General features: G+C 46.4%; 1 protein-coding gene across 2 annotated transcripts in view; it reads left to right on the plus strand.

The window, feature by feature from the left end:
* The window catches only part of NCAPH (non-SMC condensin I complex subunit H), a 35,945-nt gene that overhangs the window by 9,340 nt on the left and 8,900 nt on the right, over positions 1 to 17,705 (plus strand). For both annotated transcript variants that reach the window (XM_021697500.2, XM_044918717.1), the window contains exons 7-12: positions 4,827 to 5,016; positions 6,556 to 6,647; positions 7,377 to 7,582; positions 12,663 to 12,811; positions 13,212 to 13,318; positions 13,867 to 13,989. In XM_021697500.2, coding sequence (XP_021553175.1) covers positions 4,827 to 5,016; positions 6,556 to 6,647; positions 7,377 to 7,582; positions 12,663 to 12,811; positions 13,212 to 13,318; positions 13,867 to 13,989 — 867 coding nt within the window. The remainder of the gene's footprint in view (positions 1 to 4,826; positions 5,017 to 6,555; positions 6,648 to 7,376; positions 7,583 to 12,662; positions 12,812 to 13,211; positions 13,319 to 13,866; positions 13,990 to 17,705) is intronic.

A 17,705-nucleotide genomic window follows, 5' to 3' on the forward strand; every position in this document is an offset into this window, starting at 1 on the left:
CACACGTGGGAGCTTCCACGTATTCCCTTCTGGTTGTGCCCCCCTTGAAATAGGAAGCCAGAGCATCTACTGACTGAGTGTGGAGGAGGAAAGGTAAAAAGAGAGAAAAAAGTAGGAGGGTGGGTGAGCGAATGGACTGGGGAAGTATAGTTTGCTTGCCAGACAGCCCTCAGGGTTGACCTGAGGACCGTGGCAGATGGATTTAAAGCGAGGTCAGTCAGCGTAACTTTGTGTGTTTCTGCAGCCATGGTTGGTTAGCTGTGGGGGTGTGAGCATGAAGTGGGCAGAAAGTGGGATTGAATGTAGGATTGTGTTTTGCTGAGTCAGTGTGACACAGCTAGAAAGGAGCACTGGAGTGAAGAGCACGTGCAAGGGAGTGCTTACGATCACTGCCTATGGGACTTTGGCCAGGAAAAGAGGGGAGTAAGAGACAGCATAAAAGCCATGTGAGCAGTGCATTGTAGGGCACGGTGGGTCAAAGACTTCTTTGAGACAAGAAGGTGTTGGCTGGAAAGGTAGGAGGTGGTTGCCAGGGGCGCTTGGAGTTTGAGCATATGGAGAGGCTGTAGTCATGGTTCTGATTCAGTTCAGAGAACAGCCAAGGGATCTCTTGAAGTCCTGGGATGGCATTCATGCTGGGATCTCTTGAAGTCCTGGGTTTTCAGGATGAAGCTCAAGACCATTGAAGGTGAGAATATCAAGGAACTAAGAGGCCAGAGTGTTGGATGGATCAATATATGGATAATGAAACCACTGAAAACTAGGACAGCAGTAAAGTTGGAGAATAATAATAAGCCAAGAGCTAATATTAAAATCTTCCAAGAAGGGGGAAGACCTGAGGGTTGGAAGGTGAGCGAAACACAGATGGGCAGAGGCTGGTGAGGTCTGACCTTACTGTGTTCAAAGCAGAGGGTTGTAGGACTTAGGAGGGAGACTAGTCTGGAAGTCGTGATGAGGAACAAGGAACGCCCCTGTCCCACATCTAGGCCAGCGTTCGGAGCGCTGCAGCGCTGGCCTGTGCAGAAGCCCTGTCCTCAGGCAGGCGGGGTTCCATTAGAGCAGTGCTCCTCAGCCTCTTGTCATTTTCTTCCCCCTTCAGGGCCTTTTTAGATCTTTTCTTCCTTCCCCCTGCCCTTGAAATGAATGGTTGTGGAATAAGATTTTATCAGGTAGGGTTGAGGCTTGGAGAACCACAAGTCATTGTAATTTCTAAGATTTTTTTTCACCCTCCCCCAAAAACCAGTTTTCACTTCCTTGAGAATGATATTGTCCCCAATTTAAAATGAATGAGTTAGGGGCGCCTGGGTGGCTCAGTCGGTTAAGGGTATGCCTTCAGCTCAGGTCATGATCCCAGGGTCCTGGGATCGAGCCCTGCATTGGGCTTCTTGCTCAGTGGGGACCCTGCTTCTCTCTCTGCCTGCCACTCCCCCTGCTTGTGTGCATGCTCTCTTTCTCTCTGACAAATAAATAAATAAAAGCTTTAAAATAAACAAACAAAAAGTAAAATGAGTTAGAGCTTATAGGTGGAGAGAACCTTCAAGAAAGAATTGGGGAATATAGGGAATTTCTAGAGGGTCCTGGGGGGAAAATATCCATTGTTAGGAGAGGGAGATGGGGGCCAAAGAGGTTTGGAGCCTGGGAAATGTAGAATTCTGGGGGGTCCTGGGTCTTTTATGTGTGACTAATAAATAAACTAAATCAAGGACAATGATGAGATTAGTCCTGGTGGCCTCATGGCAGATGGTAGTTGGTAGAGACAGAGCACGCAGGGGGCTAGGAGTGAGGAGACTTGCTGGGTTCACTCTGAGTGATGGGGTGGTTCTGCTCTGGGCTTGCCTAGTGGCTCCAGCCTGTGCTGGTGTGAGGACTGTGTGTGGATGGGCGTGGAGGTGGGAACACTGAGGCCAAGGCTGGAGAGGGAGGGGGGAAACAAGGGTGGCAGGTCCTTTGTGGGGAGGGAGTTGTATTTATCCATATGTCAGCCTTGACCTTGGACAGCACCAGATTTGGAGGCAGCACATATAAATTTCAGATCCTGGTTCTGCTATCTTAGCTGTGTGGCCCTGGGAAAAGGCTCTGAATTTCACTTTGTTAAACTGTAGAAAGAGGTTAACACTAGTTCCATCCACATACGGGTTTTGTGGTAGTGAATCTATTCCTGGCAAAGTGCTTTATCCATGGCAATATGTTGTATACATCTGTATATATCTGAAGGGGAGCCATATAATTCTCTCCCACCTTCCTTTCACCTCCCCAATTCTCCATGTTTTTCCCCCTTCTTAGATAATCTGAGTATTAATTTCACTATCATTCTTGCCTCTGCTTCTGGTTCTGAAGTGAAATGTCAGTTCAACAATATGGTTGGAAATTCTGTTTCCAATCATCTTTTTTCCAACCAGATAGACCCAATTCTGGGGAGCCTGAGGAGGCTTGTACTAACTAGCCTTTCCCATCGTTCTAAAGAGAAAACGAGAGGGCAGGCAGCGCTGCTCCCTCTCATCCTGTGGCGGTCAGCCATGGTTATGCCAAATGAAACCACTAGTCTTGAAGAAACACCGAGTACCCCAATCCTAGAAAGCTTTTTTTTGCTCTGTAAGCTGCTGTAAACTTGTAATAGCCCAAAGCCCAATTCGAAAGATAAACAAGAACAAAGGATTGTCAGAAACCTAGAATTTGAAATTTCAACTGTTTCTTGAACCCGTATTCTCTTGGAGATGGCGTGGAAATGAGAAAGCAAATGTTCTCTGGGTGCAAATTGAGAATTCTTATTTGTGTATGAGCTGATCTGTTTTGGACACAGCTCTGTGTGTGCAAAATGTTTGCTGTCATAGGAGATTCCAACCTGATTATGCTCCAGTTCTTTATACCACGAGAGCACAATGCAAGGAAGTTCAAGGCACATACTATAGGAAATCAGAGTGGGTGGAGGTCAGAGTTTATGAAAGAGGTGAAATTTGAACTGGGCCTTAAAGGCAAGGTAGGTATTTGTCAGATGGACCTTGCCAGGAAGGTGATTCTGGGCAGAGGCACAAGCAAAGGCCGTGAAATAGGAAAGTTCTGGGTCTTTAAGGAGCTGGACAGTGTACAAGTTTGCTAGAGGCCAGGATTTACTCACAAGGGTGAAACATGCAGTTTGTTGTGCACACACTGTCTCTCTGACAAATAAATAAAATCTTTAAAATAAACAAAAATAATATAAAATGAATGAGTTAGAGCTGGTTGGTGGAGAGAACCTTCAAGAAAGAAGTGGGGAATATAGGGTCTCCTTTTAATGTTTCTCTTCCTTGCTGTGGACCCTTGTTTCAAAAGGTTCCCCTACCTGGGTGCCTGGCTGGCTCAGTCTGTAGAGCATGCAGTGCTTGATCTTGGAGTCATGACTTCAAGCCCCACGCTGGGTGTAGAGATTACTTAAAAAAAAAAAAAAAAGACAAAAGGTTCATCTACCTAAACTATGCAGTCACCAATAATTCATTTTCCCATCAAATAACTCAAAAATGTCAATGAGATCTAATTTATATGAAAGAACCATTGTTCTCACATTGCATGATGTAATTCTAGACAAAAGTGAGGACAATTATCTTAGTGTTTTCAGCTTTATTTTAGTGTTACAGTTTCTGTGTTGACTCTTTGAAATGCTGAGTTTTCACTAACTACGCACACAGGACCTCTCAGGGTGTGGGGCTTCAGGTGGGAAGCCAGTGCTGTGGTTGGCATTTGAGGAAGGGAATGGGAGTAACAACACTAGTATTTTTAGGATAGGAAATGGGAGTGACCAGAGACAAGGGTTGACTCAGGCGTGGGTTGTATTGGTGGCAACAGGGGTGAAGAAGGAAGGGGTAGATGGTAGAGATGTGCTGGAGGGAGACCCACCAGGCTGTGTAACTGACTGCCTGAGGGTCAGGAGACAAGGAGAACGTGGAGGTGATGTATGTGATACTCTGGCGCTAGAAGGATTCTGAGACGGGCTTATTGGGAAGGCGAGAGGAGAATCTCAGTTCTGGTGAGGTCAGGTTCAGAGCTAAGGGGGCCAGGAAAGAGCCAGAAGCCACATCTGTCTTTCTCCTTGAGGCCCCTTCTCTCCACAGTAGCTATGTCCTGAGAAATAAAGGAGACCTGTGAACCCAATACCCAATGTGTTTCCCGTCCCAGGGCCACTGGTAGAGTCAGGCGGCTTCTGCCCTCTTGCCACACGTGCCTGTGTCTTGCTCTGTCCTTGTTCTCGTGCACTGTGCCCAGGTCTGCTTTTGGGATTGCCGTCACCTGGCTGTGCCACTCCTGCTCCTTCCCCCAGCCGTGGGGCCCTCTTACAGCCTGTCCCGTCTTTTACCCATCCATCTAGTCCTGCTGACTCTGCCTGTCTTTCCCCTGAATCTCTTGGTTGTGTTCTCCAAATCTACAAATATTTCTGCCCAGAGTCATAATGGGATCTTGTGAACAGATCCGTCACGCAGACTTTTTAAGTCCACAAAATTTGTGGTGGTAGCATTCAACCATTTGAAAACAGACTTGTGGAAAGAGACCAGCAGAAGGGTACTGTCCATGTGGATTATAAACAGAATGACACAGTAGAAGCTCGTTCCCACTTACCGTGTACTTGAATGCTGCACATTTATTCAGCTGACCACGCACAGGCTTCCTTTTCAATTGGTATCTGCTAGGATGGGATTTTATTGATCAATTAGAAAGCCCTCCCCCTATTTCTTTCACATGCAGAGATATTTCAGTTCAGCAGATAGAGCTGTGAATGAGCAGCGTCCAGTGAATGAGATTTGGTTTGCTTTGGCTGCATCCCGTAATTTGTTGGTTCTCTCTGTTTGTATGGTCAGATCGATCCCATGTTTCAGAAGACGGCGGCCTCATTCGATGAATGCAGCACAGCAGGGGTGTTTCTCTCGACCCTCCACTGCCACGACTATAGAAGTGAGCTGCTCTTTCCTTCCGATGTGCAGACTCTGTCCACCGAAGAACCCCTGGAGCTGCCAGATTTAGGCTGGGTGGAAATGACAGATTTAAAAGGTGAGTACACATAATGCTTCACCAGAGCATTTCAGTCATCTGAGAAGTTTCCGTACAACCATGGGTTCGATAATACGCCCATCGTGATGTTGCTTGTTTAAATTACCCAGAAGGTTCCTCTGGAATGCCACACTGGGCATCCCCTTAGGAGAAACGGCCTTCTGTCCCCATCAGCGGCACGGAGGCTAACAGCAGTAGCTAACGCTCGCCACTGCTCTTGGTCCGTATGTGCCACATCCCTCACGCGCCCCTGTTAGCAGCCAGCTCTCACAGTGATGTTTTAGGGCCCGGGGCCAGCCAGGAATGTCAGAGTTTGGACTTGGGCAAGGGGCTTTCATAGGCTTTTGTTGAGCCAGAGAGGCCTTGTTCTTATTTGTTAACCAATCCGGGGCGTCCGGAGGAGGAGAGGGCATTGTGAGTTGTTTTCAGACTCTACCTTGGTGGTCTGAGACTGGACCTTTTTTTTTTTTTTTAAAGATTTTATTTATTATTTGTCAGAGTGAGCGAGTATAAGCAGGGGGAGTGGCAGGCACAGGGGCAAGCAGACTTGCGGGGCTCCATCCCAGGACCCTGAGATCATGACCTGAGCTGAAGGCAGCCACTTAACCGACTGAGCCACCCAGGCGCCCCTGGACCTGTCCTTTTGTCAGCCCCTTTTACTGGCCTGGCAAGGATTTTATTCCCCCGCCCATCCTACCCTCCACACCCCTCTGGGGGATTGTCTGAGAATGTTGTGACCCCCATGGGTGGCGGAAAGGCCAGGCGCTGGAATACGGAAGCTGCACTTGTGTACGTCATTTTCGTGTGTCGCATGAAGTTGACCCTCTGCCTGTGGGACTACGCAGATGTTACAGGGCCTACTTTCCTCCTTTCCATTCTTGTCTAAATTCTTAGTGCAAGTATTTTTTTTTTTTTAAAGATTTTATTTATTTATTTGCGAGAGAGAACGAGAGACAGCACGAGAGGGAGGAGGGTCAGAGGGAGAAGCAGACCCCCCGCTGAGCAGGGAGCCCGATGCGGGACTCGATCCCGGGACCCCAGGATCATGACCTGAGCCGAAGGCAGTCGATTAACCGACTGAGCCACCCAGGCGCCCTAGCGCAAGTATTTGTGCTAACAGTCTCTTTTCGAAGTTTATGCTCTCAACTGGGACCTTAATTCTGTGAGGTAGCCAGTTTAGTTTAGGACTAAAATAAGTAACACTGCGTGATTGGTTGTGCAGTTAGTACACTTTAAGGAAGGGTTTTTGATTTCCCAACTCCAGCATAGGGCACGGAGTCCATTTCAGAGTCAAATGTCTGTGCTTCAGGCTTCTGCCCTAATGTTTTACTAATTCTTGGAGTGCCAGTGTGGAGCCTACCTCTAGAGTGGGTATATGTTGTCTCCCTGGACAGAAGTCTGTGACCTGGAGCTTGGCCACGAGCCAGCCTCTGCCACAGAACAGGGGGTGACTGAGCCTTTCCATCATGCTGCCCTGGTCACTCTGAGTGTGGGGGGTTGCTCCCTCCATACTCTTCTGCCATCTCCTGTCTTCTCCAGCACCCATGCAGCAGTGTGTGGAGGACGGCCAGATCTGCCCCTCCCTGGCCGGGTTCCAGTTCACGAAATGGGACAGTGAGACACATAATGAGGTGAGTTCAACTTTTAGACTTCTGAGGGCTCTGGGCATTTGTCCAGCTGCTCGTGGTTTCAGTGACATGGCCCAAGACAAGTTCTGCCCAGTGAGAACCAAAACCATGGCATCATTTTTATTTAGCCAGGAGTACAGAAAATATTTCCCTTGGCACTTCTATAGGGACTAAAATCCGGGGGGTAGGAAGGGAGGGTGAGGCAGCCCTGTCTTTCCTGGGTGCACATTTTTTTTTAATTGGCTATCCCCTTGAACACGGTTAATTCCAGGCCTTTGGTCTCAGGCTGCTGTCAGGCTCAAGGAATTTCCTGCTCTTCGGGGTTGAGTCCCTTGGCACAGAGTTTCCTGAGAAACTGTCATGTGTAAAGCTTTTCTCTGTATATTTTTAGCATGGCCCCCTTTAGCCTACTTACTATCACTTCCAGAATAGATGGTCTCCATGGAAAACTGTTTTCTCTAAACATTTGGTTAATGGATGCAGATTCCTGTTTCATGTTTTATGAAATGTGCCTAACGACAATACAGCTTCATCCTGTGCTGCACAATATAAATTTCCTCAGCGCTTTACTCTTGTGAGAACCTTGACTCTGGGGAGGGGAGGAGGGAGGAGAAGCTGGAACCTGGGACTTAGGGCTGAGAAGGCACATCCAGTCAGGCTGTGACCCCAGCGGTGCCTGGGGTGGCTGCAGGGATGGGTAGAACTAGAGGACCCTTTCTTTGTCCTCTCCAGTCTGTCTCTGCCCTGGTAGACAAGTTCAAGAAAAACGAGCAGGTGTTTGACGTCAATGCCGAGGTAGAGGAGAGTGACTGCGAGGACTTCCCTGATGGGCCCATGGAGGACGACTTTGATGCGAACGATGAACCTGAGCACAGTGCCGCCGGGGATCACACCGAATTCAGGAGCTGGAAGGAGCCCTGCCATGCTCAAAGCTGCCCGTAAGGTTCTCAGGGCCACGGAAGAGGTTCCCAGACGAACTTTCTATTGGTTCTTAACAGATTTCCTGCTGGGAGAGTCTCATTTCATCTCCGAGATTGGCTAGCCTGGTGTGCTGGCCATGTTGTCCTCGCAGGCAGAGCCATTCTGACTCACGGTGGAATCATACTCACCTGTGAATGGTGGTGGCTCAGCCACCTATTGGTGACATTGCAGGAGTTTGTAAGGATAAAATTAAGATATGTAAAGTGCTGGAGAAAAATACCTGGAATATAGGAGCGACTTCGGTGGTGGCTGTTGTTACCACTTGCATTTTGGTAGCATGGAGCGTGCTTTCTCCGCACAATGTGTAGTCTGGCTTTTGGCTATATCACTCCAGATCAGTTATAGACAGCAACAGGCTTATGTTGATTACAGAAACAAAGTGGCCCCTGCCTGAAAGGTCACGCAAAGAGGAGGGGCTGGGCAATGTTGGGCTAACCAGATAGGCAGACCAGGGACAAGCAAAGCAGGGGAAACTAAATAAGCAGATAAAACCAAGCATGTTGGGCAGGAGGAAAGGTGGTAGAATTGGGTCTTTAGCAATTAAAATTTTTTTTAAAAATATCTGGTTATCACTCCTTTTTTTTTTTTTTTTAAGATTTTTTATTTATTTATTTGACAGAGAGAGGCACAGCGAGAGAGGGAACACAAGCAGGGGGAGTGGGAGAGGGAGAAGCAGGCTTCCCGCCAAGCAGGGAGCCCGATGTGAGACTCGATCCCAGGACCCCGGGATCATGACCTGAGCCGACGGCAGACGCTTAACGACTGAGCCACCCAGGCGCCCCTCAGTTTAAATTTTTTATTACTCTAGTAGACCTAGAAGAAAATCAGAACTTTGTTGGCCTTTATTATATATACTTAAGAGATGAGTACTGTTTTAATTTTGAATACAATTTGGAAGCAGGATCCCATAATCCTGTGGCACCAAGGGCCTCTAAAGGTGGTGAATAGGCTTGGGTGTAGGAGATTCCATAAGACCACGGTGAACAGCCCCTCTGTTAACTCCTGTGCCTGTAACAATTTCACATTCCTGGGACAGGGGACAGCCAAGCTGGTTTAGTATGGGGTAAAACCTTAGAAGTTGTCCAGGATAACTTGTCTGCTCGTGTTGGAAATGATTAGATTGATAATGTCTCTTCACATCTGAGTAGAAGTTGACAGCTAAACATTTGGCACCTCTAGGCAAAACTACCATCGAGGCCCTTTGGCACCCTCCTTTCCTCTCCTGATCTGTACTATTGATATACCTGCAGTTTTGTCCCTGTGCCCATTCTGTCTTCTATAAAGTGAGAAATGGTAGGCAGGTTGGGAGGATAAGCTCTTTTAGTGCATTTTCTTTTTAAAATTTTATTTATTTGTCAGAGCGCATGCGTACACAAGCACAAGCAGGGTTAGCGGCAGGCAGAGGGAGAAGCAGACTCCCTGCTGAGCAAGGACCACTCCTCCCCCCCCCCCCCCCCCACCCAGATACAGGTCCTGGGATCATGACCTGAGCTGAAGGCAGACGCTTAGCCAACTGAGCCACCCAGGTGCCCCTCTTTTAATCCATTTTCAGATGTCAAAGAACAACTGCCACTTTTCCTGACATCTGAGGAACTCTGACGGTAGCAAAAGGCTTTAGTCACTTCCATTTTGTTATTTTGAACAAATATATGCACTTCTTTCCCCGGTTTCAAACAGAACGAAATCTTAGGATCCATCCTACTGAGCGCTTTAGGGGCAGGGCGCTTAGGTTCTAGCCTAAGGTTTTGTCCACTTGAAATCCTTATCCTCGGCATGGCGCTGGCCTTTTCCGAGAGCTCGGTATTTAAACTGCACAAACTTGGCTCTGCTGTGCATAGCTGTGAGATGTGGGGCAGAGGCAAGTGGCATCACCTTTTGGGATCTTTGTTTCCTATCCGCAAAGTGAAGGGTTTGGTGTAGATGATAATAGTAATGTCTGAGCTCATGGAGCGCTTTATTATTCTGGCTTTGTGCCAGCCACTGTGCCAGGGGCCTTACCCACGTTATCTCACATAATTTACAGAAAATAGAAAATGTAATTACTTAAGCCTTGCAACAACCTTATCATTAGGTCCTGTTGTCCCTATTTCACAGATGAGGAAACAGGCTCAGAGAAGTTAAGTAATGGGATGGAGCTGGGTATCACTCAGCACCTTTGACCAATTCTGGCTGCATGTAATGAACTTTGGAGAGTAGGCTCCACCCCAGAGCATTTAACTGAGAGTCCCTGAGGCCAGGCTTTGCATCACATTTCCCAAACCTCCCTGGGTGATTGTAGTATGCACCCAGGATTGCAAACACTGTACTGGACCGAGAGGTTGCTTTTTTTTTTTTTTTTTTTTTAAGGATCTTACTTGTTTGACAGAGAGAGAGAGAGACTACAAGCAGGGGGAGTGGCAAGTAGAGGGAGAGGGAGAAGCCAGCTCCCTGCTGAGCAAGGAGCCCAACGTGGGGCTCCATCCCAGGACCCTGAGATCATGACCTGAGCTGAAGGCAGACGCTGAACTGACTGAGCCACCCAGGCGTCCCTGGACTGAAAGGTCTTTAAGGGCTTCTCTTGGTCGAGGTGGGATAGGGCAGTGCTGAATCATAAATGCCAGTGTTCTGTAGGGTGCCCTATGTTACCAGTCCCTGGATGGCAACCCTTGGACCACTGTGCACACCGTACATTTACAAGGCCAGGCCTAACAAAGTGCTGTATGTCCCATGGCAGCTTGGGCGCATTGCTTCTTCCTGCAGCAGTGGCCCGTGTGTGCTGTAGCCAGTCTCTGCGGGACAGGTGTTTGCTATGGTTAAAGACCTAGTCTGTGGTCCAGGCCCACACCACAGCCTGCTCCATGCATGCAGGAATGAGGCATTCTGCTATGTTCACGGAGCCAGCTGGGAGGAGACCTTTAACCGGCAGGTATTAATGTGATGTGCTAAACTGGTGCTAACTTGGAAGGGCCCTGTGGTTGAGGGGCAGGTAGAAGAAATAGTTCCCCCAGAGGGGATTAGAGAAGTTTGATGGAGGGGCAGTTTGATGGAAAACTGAGGAACTGGGAAGTAGGTTAGTTGTTGAGTTGGGGAGTTGGGACCAAGAGGGTACCTGCCACATAGCATTGTGTATTGCAAGACAAAATGGCTGGAGTTCAAGCCTCAAGGGCCTTAGTGCCGCCCTGGCCCAGAGATTCTCAGGGAATGGGAGCCAAGCTCTTTATAGCTTTGCCTGTAAGTTCCCAATAAATTCACAGCCTGACTGCCAAAAGAGAAGAGTATCTGTGAGAATTGAGCAGAGATTCCACTGAAGCCATCTTCTTTCTCCCTCTGGAGCTCACAGTGCAGTACAATTGTTACTTAGTAACATATAGGCATTCTACATACTAGAAATGTGAATTTTTTTCATATCTTCTAATTTTTAAAATTAGATTTTAGGGGCTCCTGGCCGGCTCAGTTGGTAGAGCATGTGACTCTTTTTTTTTTTTTTTTAAGATTTTATTTATTTATTTATTTGAGAGAGAGAGAAACAGCATGAGAGGGGAGAGGGTCAGAGGGAGAAGAAGGCTCCCCGCTGATCCGGGAGCCTGATGTGGGACTCGATCCCAGGACTCCGGGATCATGAGCTCTTTTAGTGCATTTTCTTTTTTAAATTTTATTTATTTATTTGTTAGAGCGCGTGCGCACAAGCACAAGCAGGGTTAGTGGCAGGCAGAGGGAGAAGCAGACTCCCTCCTGAGCAAGGACCCCCCTCCCCCCACCGTTACAGGTCCTGGGATCATGACCTGAGCCCAAGGCAGTCGCTTAACCAACTGAGCCACTCAGGCGCCCGAGCATGTGACTCTTGATCTTGGGGTTGTAAGTTTGAGTCCCGCGTTGGGTGGAGGGATTACTTAAAAACCTTTAAAAAATAGTAAAATTAAATTTTAATTATACAATAAATAGACAGTTTCCTGGTTTTAAAGTAAAGATTCTGTAGATAAAAGCAAAGTCCTCTTTTAAAGCTTTTTAACCTTATTCCACGAAGCTTGTGAAGAGGATGTATACATATGGCTCGGTGTAGATAAAAAGCTGCTCGGCATCTGAGGTTTCCTTGTTATCTTTACCTTTAGAGGGCGGTATAGCAGCACTGATAAACTTTGTGACGTATCAGGCCTTAGGAGAAAGCTACCTGCACATACTAGGACATTGCAGAAAGGTTGAAAAACCAAACCCAACTACCATGCTGGACTGGCCAGTTAGACTCTTCACACAAAGCACAGAATAAAGCTAGGTGGCTTAACAGATTATAAGTGCCACCCCCAAATCAGTTAGGGGACAAATCAGAATAACATCTCTTCACTTTTCGTAGGCACTACAAGTGTTATTGGAGCCCTCGCTTACGGAAGGATGGTAAAGAAAGATTGAGAGATTATCATCTTGTATGGCAGGAAGCCTTGTGTAAAGAAAGATCTTGAGGCTGATTCAGAGAATTGTGTCCTACTCCCAGCTCTGGCATTTTACCGACTCTGGCAGTCTTACATAAAAACTTACTTTATCTCCAGGGCCCCTGGGTGGCTCGGTCGGTTAAAGTGTCTGCCTTCAGCTCAGGTCATGATCCCGGAGTCCTGAGATTGAGCCCCGCATGCGCCTCCCTCCTCAGCGGGGAGCCTGCTTCTCCCTCTGCTGCTACCCTCTCTCTTGTGCTCTCTCTTTCTCTCAAATAAATAAATAAAATTTAAAAACAAAACAAAAACAACTTACTTTCTCTCTGCCACTCTTTCTTGTCTCTCAAATGAGTAAACTTGCATTTCATGAAGCACTTTAAAACCTTGTATAGCTATGATCATAATGTTATAGAATTAAGAGAAAAGCACTTTGATGACGTAAAAACTAAGGAATTATTAAGATGAAATATTTATATTGAACTTACTCTTAGAAATGCTGCTCATCTGTGGAGAAGTGGGTAGGTAGAGTCTTCAATTTCATCACATGCTGCTTTGCATGTAAATGGCATGATTGTGTTATGTATATTGACACGTACACAGTTGGTCATGTAAAAACATTTCATGTGTGTTACAGGGAAGAAATGATTCCCCTGGGGGATGGAGACATTAGGACCATGTGCCCCCTTCTGTCCATGAAACCTGGAGAATATTCCTATTTTAGTCCCCGTACCATGTCGATGTGGGCTGGCCCGGATCACTGGCGCTTTAGACCCCGACTCAAACGTATGTACTTCTAAGTTTGAATGTATGTACTTCCAAGTATGAACTTTAAGAGATAGTGTCGATGATCATCCAGTATCCACATGACTTTGAACAGTGGCCATCCGTGGGAATGACCACAGGCTTATAAGGCAGGACTCTAGAACTCTGAAGGGCTATGCCAGCATTATGTGTTTTGCATTCTCTCTTTAAAAAGAAGGGATTAATTAGTGTATTTTTAATTGTGTTTTGTTAGCAAGACCACAAATTATAAGTTAAGAATGAAACTAGGTGTATTGTTTGCTTTTCCTAATGCTGTTATGCTCAAAAATGCCGACATTTTTGCGGTTAAGATCTTGCAAAATGGGTACACAGTATTGTCCACAGAGGTGAACAGTGTTGACATTTGTCTTCATTTCTGCAGATGATGCTTCCTCCAAATCAGAGAACAGAAAGAAGAGTATAAAGAAAGATTTTGAAATTGACTTTGACGATGATATTGACTTTGATGTGTATTTTAAAAAAACAAAGGTTTGTGCTAGATTTATTAGCATTTATGCTTTCTTAAATTGTTCTTTTCACTCTTTTCAGATGTGATTTTTTTTTTAATTCATTACAAATTTAAGTTTTAGAGTAAATGGATGGTTTCATTCTCCCTCAAACTCAAGAGGAATCGAGAAATAGTCCTAAACTCAATGGCAGATAGAATCAGGTTTAGAATATGAATAATGTCTAGCAAAATCACTCTTTTACATAGACGGGGAACTCTGACAGACTAGTGCTGCCCAAATCCTTCCCGAGCTACTTAAAAAAATATATATGTTTTGACCATTCTTATTAAAGATGCCTAGGGGCACCTGGGTGGTTCAGTCAGTTAGGCATCTGACTCTTGATTTTGGCTCAGGTCATGATCTCAGGGTTGTGAGATGGAGCCCTGCAACAGGCTCTCTGGTCAGTGTGGATTCTTTCTCTCTTTCTCTCCCTCTGCCACTCTCCCACTCCCCCTTCACGTGTGCTCTCTCAGTTTCTCTCTCTCTCTCAAAAAAAAAAATGCCTAAAAACTTGTTTTTAATTAATAGGCTTCTACTATTCTGGCCAAGTCCACTTTGGAGAACCAGAATTGGAGAGCCACCACTCTTCCCACGGATTTCCTCTATGAGACTGATCATCTTGTTCAGCTGCATCTCAAACCAGGCACCAGGGTAAGACTGCTCCTTTGTTTCTCCAGGCTGCTACTGTCGAACATGCTGGTAGCAAGGGAGGCATCAGATGGCTGGCAGTGTGACTGTCTGTCAGCCCGTGCCTTCAAGGAAAGGAGAGCACGCGGGGAGGGGCGTGTATTAGCCAGGGGCAGTCACCGGGAGATGCAACGGGTGTAGCAAAGCTAAAGGGAAAGCTATGGGATCGAGGCACACTAAAGATTTGGAAATACTTTAGCTGGTGAGACTGCTGAGGCTCCGTGCTGAAACGCTAGGGGGGACAAACAGTCTTTCGTTGAGGTGATACATGTTGGACATGGTGATAGTTATTTCTTGATTCTCTCACTTTCTCATTGAAGTTGTGGATTCACTAGCCAGATGCTTTCCCCAGGCCACACGGCCTTCCTCATGATCAAGGTGTAGACACGAGCCCCACTGTGACTTGTGGGGTAATGTGAGTGCCAAGCACCTGACCATGCAGTCTTCAGGGAGTTCCCTAATGCTGTGCCATCTTCCCGGGCTCCTACGAGGCTCCTCTGCTCCAATGAGCATCTAGACCACCAGGAGCTGGACCCCAGTCGCTGTTCACTTCTTCTGCCTCTGCCTCTTCTGGGGATGCTGGCAGCAAGCGCCTGTCACTGTTGCCAGGGTTACCAGGCAGTGGTTCCTGCTAAATTCCATTTTATCTGGACCTTCTGCTCATTTGCATTCCTGGGTGTTCTGGTCTTGTGGTGTCATAGACACAAACTCTTCAGTTTCCTCTTCCTTATTTTGCCTGTTTCTCTACAAGGCCTTAATGATAATGTATACCATATTCACTATCTCCCATTGTGTTTTTATAAACCAACACTAATATATTTTTCTTTTTAATCAATACTGTTTACTTAACAGAAATACTTTTTTTAAAAATTTTTTTATTCTTATGTTAATCCCCATACATTACATCATTAGTTTTAGATGTAGTGTTCCATGATTCATTGTTTGTGCATAACACCCAGTGCTCCATGCAGAATGTGCCCTCCTCAATACCCATCACCAGGCTAACCCATCCTCCCACCCCCCTCCCCTCTAGAACCCTCAGTTTGTTTCTCAGAGTCCATCGTCTCTCAGGGTTCGTCTACCCCTCCGATTTCCCCCCCTTCATTCTTCCCCTCCTGCTACCTTCTTCTTCTTCTTTTTTTTTTTTTTCTTCTTAACATATATTGCATTATTTGTTTCAGAGGTACAGATCTGAGATTCAACAGTCTTGCACAATTCACAGCGCTTACCAGAGCACATACCCTCCCCAGTGTCTATTACCCAGTCACCCCCTCCCTCCCACCCCACCCCCCACTCCAGCAACCCTCAGTTTGTTTCCTGCGATTAAGAATTCCTCATATCAGGGCGCCTGAGTGGCTCAGTTGGTTAAGCGACTGCCTTCGGCTCAGGTCATGATCCTGGAGTCCCTGGATCGAGTCCTGCATCGGGCTCCCTGCTCGGCAGGGAGCCTGCTTCTGCCTCTGACCCTCCCCCCTCTCATGTGCTCTCTCTCTCTCATTCTCTCTGTCTCAAATAAATAAATTAAAAAAAAAAAAAACTTAAAAAAAAAAAAGAATTCCTCATATCAGTGAGGTCATATGGTACATGTCTTTCTCTGTTTGACTTACTTCGCTCAACATAATACCCTCCAGTTCCATCCACGTCATTGCAAATGGCAAGATCTCATTCCTTTTGATGGCTGCATAATATTCCATTGTATATATATACCACATCTTCACAGAAATACTCTTAAAAATGCAGAAAGAGGGGCACCTGGATGGCTCAGTTGGTTAAGCGTCTGCCTTCGGCTCAGGTCATGATCCCAGGGTCCTGGGATCGAGTCCCACATCGGGCTCCTTGCTCAGCAGGAAGCCTGCTTCTCCCTCTGCCTTTGCCCCTCCCTCTGCTTGTTCTCTTTCTCTCTCTCTGACAAATAAATAAAAATAAATAAATAAATAAAATCTTTTTAAAAAATGCAGAAAGAGATGCAACGTTGCAGAGTAGTAGAAACGATGGCTGCAGTCGGTGTTGGTTAGGTGCTAGCCCCTTCGTGTTCTAATGGGAAAATGGGGCCCTGCGGCAGAAGGAGCAGGACAGTAGGACGCTTCTACCAAACCTTGCCCAGACTGGAGCTGCTTTCTGTGGCCGCAAGCCACCCCCCCCCTCCCTCGCAGCCCTTATAATGAGAATTTGAAGATTGTGGCCTTAGGTGGGAATTTGCATATTCATTAGGTCATTACATTCCAGGGGTGGTTGGGTTTTTTTGGTTTTTTTAGAGTTATCTCTTATAGAAGCAAGAACTTCTGCTTCTGATTGTCCACAAGGTCAAAGTCACTGTGTGTGGTGGGGCAGCCAGGCAGCAGGGGCTGGAGATCCCTGTCCTGCCAGCAGAGCTACACAGGGAAAATGACTATTAAACTCTGGAAACCCTGGAAATTAAATGCTGGGTTAATAAGCACTGTTTGGCCAGAGACCGTACAGATCAACCATCTAGTTTAATATTCTGATAGGGGGATTCTAGTAGCAACCAGCTGATACAGAGGGGGTCACGTCCCCTTCCTGAAACACTTCTTATAGACTATGGACAATTTAGAGTATGCCTAAAGGAGAGTATCCTAAATGGAGAGGGATTTAGAAATGGTGTCATATGAGGAACTGTGGAAGAAAGAGGACTTTTCTTAAGTCAATAAATACCTATCATTGAATATTATTTTTGGACTTTTATTACAAAAACATTGTGAGGGCGGTTTTTTTTGGCTGCTTTTGGAGTATATTGTTGTATTAAAATATTCAATATGCCTTGTAAACTGTACATACCTTCAGCTTCACTTCCTTCACCCCAGAGACACACCCCAGGTAAAAATCACTGGTCTAATGGCCAGCAGATAATCTGAAGGAGTGTGGTCACAGGCATTCCCAAAAGAGGAGGCAGACTTGTTCTGTGAGGCACTGGAAGGCAGAACGAGGACCTGGGGGTGTAATGACAGGGAGAAGAGCTGGATGTTTCTCCCTTTAGCTATGTAGGGAGCAGGGTTTGCCCCAGAAATGGGACACCAGCTGTCTGTGAATTAAAATCGTGAGTGGGGGGCGCCTGGGTGGCTCAGTTGGTTAAGTGACTGCCTTCGGCTCAGGTCATGATCCTGGAGTCCCTGGATCGAGTCCCGCATCGGGCTCCCTGCTCGGCAGGGAGTCTGCTTCTCCCTCTGACCCTCCCGACCCTCCCCCCTCTCATGCTCTCTCTCTCTCAGTCTCTCTCTCAAATAAATAAATAAAATCTTTAAAAAAAAAAAAGTCGTGAGTGGGTTTTCTCTCAGAATTGTTTGAGCAGCAACAAGTTGACTTCTTTTCAGATAGCTATAGGCAGTTTTGTTTTTAATGAACCCTTTTTCTTTTTTTTTTAATATAATAATTTTTTTTTTAATGAACCCTTTTTCAAATGAAGTTGTGTGCAGACATAATTGCAAACCAGCTACTCTGGTTTATTTGGGATGGATGGAGTCTCCAAGCCCTTCTACCCTGAGGCTTGCTCTAGAACGGAGTTGTGCAGCTGAAATTGTCAGGATTAGATGACTTCTCAGGGCCCTTAGAACTCTAAAATTCTGTAATTCTAGGAGCTTGATCATAAGAACTAAGGTTATTATCCAACCTAGGTTAGAGCTGCTTTTCTAGAAATTGCTTTCTGCAAGTTGTTCTTTCCTTCA

This window comes from Neomonachus schauinslandi, chromosome 10, assembly GCF_002201575.2.
Source record: "Neomonachus schauinslandi chromosome 10, ASM220157v2, whole genome shotgun sequence".
NCBI lineage: Eukaryota > Metazoa > Chordata > Mammalia > Carnivora > Phocidae > Neomonachus > Neomonachus schauinslandi.